General features: G+C 37.9%; 2 protein-coding genes across 2 annotated transcripts; both read left to right on the top strand.

Moving 5' to 3' along the window:
• Positions 1-512: 512 nt before the first annotated feature.
• LOC111778894 (rop guanine nucleotide exchange factor 12-like) lies at positions 513-4,498 on the top strand. The gene is made up of 7 exons (XM_023658894.1): positions 513-1,922; positions 2,333-2,449; positions 2,524-2,678; positions 2,828-2,902; positions 3,003-3,275; positions 3,359-3,673; positions 3,841-4,498. The coding sequence occupies exons 1-7, from the start codon at positions 1,625-1,627 to the stop codon at positions 4,249-4,251; spliced, it is 1,644 nt and encodes a 547-aa protein (XP_023514662.1). The 5' UTR covers positions 513-1,624; the 3' UTR covers positions 4,252-4,498.
• A 338-nt stretch (positions 4,499-4,836) lies between these two features.
• LOC111778183 (30S ribosomal protein S17, chloroplastic-like) lies at positions 4,837-5,604 on the top strand. The gene has a single exon (XM_023657868.1). The coding sequence runs from the start codon at positions 4,924-4,926 to the stop codon at positions 5,398-5,400; it is 477 nt and encodes a 158-aa protein (XP_023513636.1). The 5' UTR covers positions 4,837-4,923; the 3' UTR covers positions 5,401-5,604.
• The last annotated feature ends 575 nt before the right edge of the window (positions 5,605-6,179 follow it).

Genomic DNA, 6,179 nt, shown 5'->3' with positions numbered 1-6,179 from the left:
ACCTGTCTCTAATTCGATTTGTACCATTTAAATATAAGTGAATTAAGGTAGAAATAAATAATTTAATTATAAATGTAGCACAACCTACACTTACCCACTAAGATTGGCTTTGTTAGCTGAGAGCTATAGCTAAGGCCTAACCCCTTGTATTCCAACGTATACTTTCAGTCAACACTATTAAATTCATTTCATTTATTTAACCTCATAAATGTGAATGATTTAATTTTTCTTATTTTCACTTATTTTATATAATTTAACATAATTTAAAACACCAATCTAATTTAATCATTAAAAAAAAAAAAAAAAAAAAAAAAAAAAAAAAAAANTAAATATTGTCCGCTTTGATTCCTTATGAATTGCTGTCAGTCTCGCGATTTTTAAAATGGTTCGAAGTGGACAATATCTACTAATGGTGGGCTTATGCTGTTACAAATGGTATCAAAGTCAAATATCGAGAGGTGTGCTAGCGAGGACGTTGGACCTCTAAGGGGGTGGATTGTGAGATCCCACATGTCGGTTAGAGATGAGAACGAACCATTGCATATAAGGGTGTGGAAACCTTTACTTACCAGACGCAAATCCTTGAGAGAGTCTAAAAAACAATATCGACTAACTGACTGTTGGGCTATTACACATTTAGATTAAAAGACATCAACCGACAGAGACATAGAAAAAGCCTAGAAAGTAGATAGCTGCCAAAATCAACCACCAAGAACAATAATAAACAAATAAATAAGGGAAATGAAACAATAATGAAAGTAGGCTCTGATTCTGAAAACAACTCCATGACCCCCTTCCCACTTACATTTATATGAAAGGAATTTTAAAAACAAATGACAGATCTACTTCAAAACTTTAATTCTCTAGCAATTTCATCCATATAAACTTTAATTTAGTAACCATTTAATCACTATATTCTCAATTTTTATAAACAATACATATATTATTAAAACTTAATGAAATACTTGTTACTTAATCATATATCCATCCATGAATACATACTAAGAAAAGGCAAGAAAATAGCATTGAACTATTTTGAGACTAAAAATTGAAAAAGAAAATAAAAGAATAATCAGTGGTCTTCTTCCTGCACTTAAAATGGGTATCAATTATAGGGAGAGATGATGGTTAAGAATGAAGGATGGGTGTGTGTCCATTTTTCTTTTTGGCAAAGTTTGACCTCAAGATTTTCAGCAGAACCATCCAATTGAAGCCTTCAGAAGAAAAAAAAAAAAAGGAAAACAAGTTGAAAATATTTCATTCATTCTTTCTGTAACCACCCTTCTCTTAAGATGCACCTCACGTTGCATCGATCTGCTTCTCAGAAATAGAGAGAGAAGAAGAAATCCAAATAAAGGGGAAGGGAGGGAGGGAGAGAGAGAGCAAAACCAAGAACTTTTCCTTATTCCTAAGTTCAAAGGAGGTAAAGAGAAGCAAAACAAAACCATCCCACCACCATTTTTCTTGTTTTTTTGTCTAAAAATCCTGCTTCTCTTCCTCCTTTATCTCTCAATTCCCTTCTTTTTCTCTCTATGCTGTCTGAAACCCAGAAGCAATTGATCACCCAGTTGCCGGTTTGTTGTCCCTTGCGGTTTCAGTCAAAAGTTTCATCAAGAAACTGAAGATGATTCATGCTATGGAGCAGGAGCACGAAGGTTTCAAATCCAAATTATGTCATTTCAAAGGAACGCACGAGAATTCTGGCAGACATGCCAAGAGCTTGAGCATCGAGAGTGCCAGCATGTTGGACTCTCTTGTCGATGAGGATACATCAAGAAGCCAAGGATCGACGCCGGTTCACAACAACTCTGCAGAGAAGCCGCTGACACCAACCAATCGACCTGAAAAGTCTCTGAAGCTGAAGTTGACCAAGGATGAAGATGCTGTCACTGAGAAGGAACCCAGAGACAAGAAGGCCTTAGGTTCTATTCCTAGCCATTCTTTTAAGATCTAATATTCATTTAATCACTACTCACCTTAATCAACCTATACATAACTTGGAGGGATTTGAATCTTTGACCTCTTGCTCCAAGGTACATGTCAATCAAAGCTAAGGCACATATTCAAGCCACATTATTCATTTGTTAAAGTTAATAACTAAAGATTTATTAAAATTAAGAGATAACAATGGTTAGTTTTTTTAGAAATTTTGGATTCAAAATAGGCATATTGAGGGTTAAGGGGGCTAAGATAGAACAAACATAAAGTTCGAGGACCGAAACGGGCCATGTGAAGTTAAGGTATCAAAATGGGGTGTTGTTCATTCTAGGAGGAATGCTTTTTGTTTGATTCTGCAATTAACATTCTCCTCCAATCTCGGGTTATAATTCAGAAATGGAACAAATGAAAGAGAGGTTTGCAAAGTTACTCTTGGGAGAAGACATGTCTGGGGGAGGAAAGGGTGTTTCCTCAGCCTTGGCATTGTCTAATGCAATCACAAACCTTGCTGGTATGTACTTAGAATTTTCTAACATGGTAACTGAGAAATCTCTGTTGGGATCTAAAATTCTGTCGATGTTGCAGCTTCTGTGTTCGGAGAACAATGGCGTCTAGAGCCAATGTCATTAGAAAGAAAAACAAGATGGAGAAAAGAAATCGATTTGCTCTTATCCGTCACAGACTACATTGTTGAGTTTGTTCCTTCACAACAGAAATCCAAGGATGGAACGAATATGGAGGTAAACCTTTGATTTCGAATCTGTAGTTAGAATCGACTTGTATGATTCTCACAACCTTAGGTAAGGGAATTCATGAATACCTGGAGCTTGACTCAAATGTTCCTTCCTTTCTCATTCAATCTTACAAATGAAGTTTATGGCTGTCTTAGATAATGGTGACCCGGCAACGAAACGACTTGCACTTGAATATCCCAGCTTTGAGGAAGCTTGATGCCATGTTAATTGTAAGAACTATGCCTACAATTTACTCTATTGTTCATTGTTTTCTCTGCTTCAGTCAGAATGAATCCTATGTGACATTGGATTTGCCACGACAAAACACAGGGTTGTCTGGATAATTTTAAAGAACAGAACGAGTTCTATTATGTATCGAGAGATGCTGATGACTCGGAGAAAGGAAATAACAAGAGAAAAGATGATAAGTGGTGGCTACCTACAGCAAGAGTTCCACCAAATGGTTTATCAGAGATGACAAGAAAGTTTCTGCAGTACCAGAAGGATTGTGTGAACCAGGTCCTGAAGGCAGCCATGGCTATAAATGCTCAAATCATATCAGAAATGGAGATCCCTGAAGATTACATTGAATCTCTCCCTAAAGTAAGCGAAATTGAATATGTTTTAGTAATGATTTCGAAATGAATCTTCACCTGAAACTAAGTTTTGTTTTCATGGATTTACAGAATGGAAGGGCAAGCCTAGGGGATTCCATCTACAGAAGTATAACAGTTGAGTTCTTTGATCCTGATCAGTTTCTTTCCAGCATGGACTTAACATCAGATCATAAAATCCTAGATCTGAAAGACAGAATTGAAGCTTCCATAGTGATTTGGAGGAGGAAGATGAAAGATGTTAAATCTGCTTGGGCTTCAGCAGTGAGCTTGGAAAAGAGAGAACTATTCGAAGAGAGAGCAGAGACCATCTTGCTAATACTTAAGCACCGATTTCCCGGAATCCCACAATCTTCACTAGATATCAGCAAAATTCAATTCAATCGGGTATAAACAATGCTACTTCCTTGTCTATACTCTCGATAATTATCTTTTCAATTCAAGTTTAACAAGAAAAGTAGGAGAAGCATCACAAAGAACAGAAAAGAAACATAAACCAAACTTGTTTGAAATCTTTCAAGATCAATCAGAACTTACTTTTTCCTCCATTGCAGGACGTAGGGCACGCCATTTTAGAGAGCTACTCCAGAATACTGGAAAGCTTAGCCTTCACAGTGATGTCTCGAATCGAAGACGTACTCCACGCTGATGCCTTAACTCAAAATCCATCACAGACAGCACCGAAGAGGAAACCAGCGAGCGAAACTCCACCGGAAAAAACGCCACGCAAAAGAGAAGACAACGGCACAGAAACGCCGGTTTCAATGACACTGTTGGATTTCATGGGTTGGGGTCAGGAACAAAGCGAGAACGAGCCGAAGAAGAGTTCATTGGGGCAGTCGGATGAATTAAACGCCGATTCAGATGCGAAAAACGGAAATACGCCTGGGAATATAGTGACGAACAAGAAGGTTTCGTACGTGGAAAATTTGAGCGCTGTGAAAAGTCCAACGGCCCGCCATTGAAGAGGGATTGAAGAACAAAAAAAGTGCAGGAAGATGACAATTAGATAGAGGGATAGGGAGAATTGCAAAAGAGAATGAATTATCAATGAATTTGGGGTTCCTTTTTTTTTTTTTTCTTCCCACATTTGGGGATTTGACAATTTTCTATCTCATTCCTTGTGTAAATAGGAGGAAGAATGAGAAGAACAAAGAACACACTTTAATTTGGATTTTGATTTGTGTAAAACCAAAAATGGCTTTTGTATAATTTGTATCATTGTAGTGTTCTTAGCCATCATAAATATCATATATTTTTCGTCATCATATTCTTGTGACAACATGACAATAATTGTGCGGCACTTGTTCTAATTTGGTGAACAAGTTAAAAGGATTATGCAAGAACGAAGCGAACAAGCAACAACTACGACTGTCTATCGACACCTCAAAGATGAACTGGGGTTTCAACTAACCCAAGTAAGAAGAGTTGACAACTAGTCACATGGTACATTTTGAGACATTTTAGTCACATGATTGTGGTGATCATCCTTAAAGGATCCAATATTGGTTACGATGAGCTCTCCCACACACGATTGCCCCCTTCTCCCAGTCATCTTTGTCGCTCCCCAATCCACAGATAACAAAACCCTTCTTATCTTCGTCTCCAATTCGGATAATCCCAAAAAGCCCTAAAAAATGTTTGCAACTCTAAATCCCTCGTCCGTCCTGCAAATTCCTCCATTACAGAGATTCAAGAAGCTCTCACTTTCCACCTCTTTCCTCCATGGCTCAACTCCTCTCTCATTCCTCTCTAAGCCTGCACCCTCGCCTCCCCAAACTCTCAATTTCCTCCCCTCCATTAGGGCCATGAAGTCCCTGCAAGGCCGCGTGGTCTGCGCCACCAACGACAAGACCGTTGCCGTCGAAGTCGTGCGCTTGGCGCCTCATCCGAAGTACAAACGGCGCATCAGAATCAAGAAGAAGTACCAGGCACACGATCCGGATAACCAGTTCAAGGTCGGAGACTTTGTGGAGCTTGAGAAATGCCGGCCGATTAGCAAGATGAAGACGTTCCTCGCCATTCCGGTTCCGGCAAGGAATTCGAAGAAGAAGGTGGCGGAAGCTGCGGCTGGGGACCTTGGGATTCCATTGGAGTCTCAGCAACAGGTTTAATCGTAATCGTAATCATAATCATAATCGGTTGCGTTTTGTAGATCTATTCTTGTTTCTGGTTGATGAATGATTGAAGATTGTTTGATGGATGTTGTTTTCCAAATTCTTAGAATCTCTATTCGTCTCTGCAATTGATGCGTCTGAACAGTGAGATTAACTGCTGATGATTATGGTGTGGTATTGTTCCCCTCCAAATTCTCTTTATTCTTGCGTTTGGTTTAGAAAAACAGTGAGATTTGCATTATAATGTTAATTAATTATTATGATTATTTCATCGTTAAACTAAAGATTATACGTAATTGGATAATACTACTAGGTTACATATGTCTTACTATTTGATATATCCCATTAACTCTATTATAATTTGATTAATGAATCTTTCAAAGGATAAATATAAGTATATTTAGCATAATTATTATTACTTTTTTTTAGTTTGTAAGACTAAAATGCATAATTCATAATTTAAACGGGTTAATTAAGTATTTTCATAGTTGTCGTCACCTACCATGATAACTATTATCTGCTGTAGATTTCTGTTAGTAACTACTATTGGATGATGAAAGTCCCTAATTTAGGGAATGGTCTTTATAAACAAAGAATACTCTCTACATTGATATGAGGCCTTCAATCCCATGAGAGCTTAGGCTCAAAATGGACAATATGAGGCCTTCAATCCCACGAGAGCTTAGGCTCAAAATGGACAATATCATACCAAATCAAAGTCACGAGAGCTTAGGCTTAAAGTGGACAATATCATACCATTGTAGAGAGTCGTGTTC

Source organism: Cucurbita pepo, chromosome LG17 (assembly GCF_002806865.2).
Source record: "Cucurbita pepo subsp. pepo cultivar mu-cu-16 chromosome LG17, ASM280686v2, whole genome shotgun sequence".
Classification (NCBI taxonomy): Eukaryota; Viridiplantae; Streptophyta; class Magnoliopsida; order Cucurbitales; family Cucurbitaceae; genus Cucurbita; species Cucurbita pepo.
The sequence above is the reverse complement of the archived record's forward strand: the minus strand, read 5'-3'. Positions and strand labels throughout refer to the sequence as shown.

What these genes read in the sequence shown, in the direction of transcription:
- LOC111778894 (XM_023658894.1), top strand. Translation starts at nt 1,625, where the DNA reads ATGATTCATGCTATGGAGCAGGAGCACGAAGGTTTCAAATCCAAATTA. An exon ending in TGCAATCACAAACCTTGCTG is followed by an intron (nt 2,450 to 2,523) that starts GTATGTACTTAG and finishes TCGATGTTGCAG; the next exon opens with CTTCTGTGTTCGGAGAACAA. An exon ending in AGGATGGAACGAATATGGAG is followed by an intron (nt 2,679 to 2,827) that starts GTAAACCTTTGA and finishes TGGCTGTCTTAG; the next exon opens with ATAATGGTGACCCGGCAACG.
- LOC111778183 (XM_023657868.1), top strand. Translation starts at nt 4,924, where the DNA reads ATGTTTGCAACTCTAAATCCCTCGTCCGTCCTGCAAATTCCTCCATTA.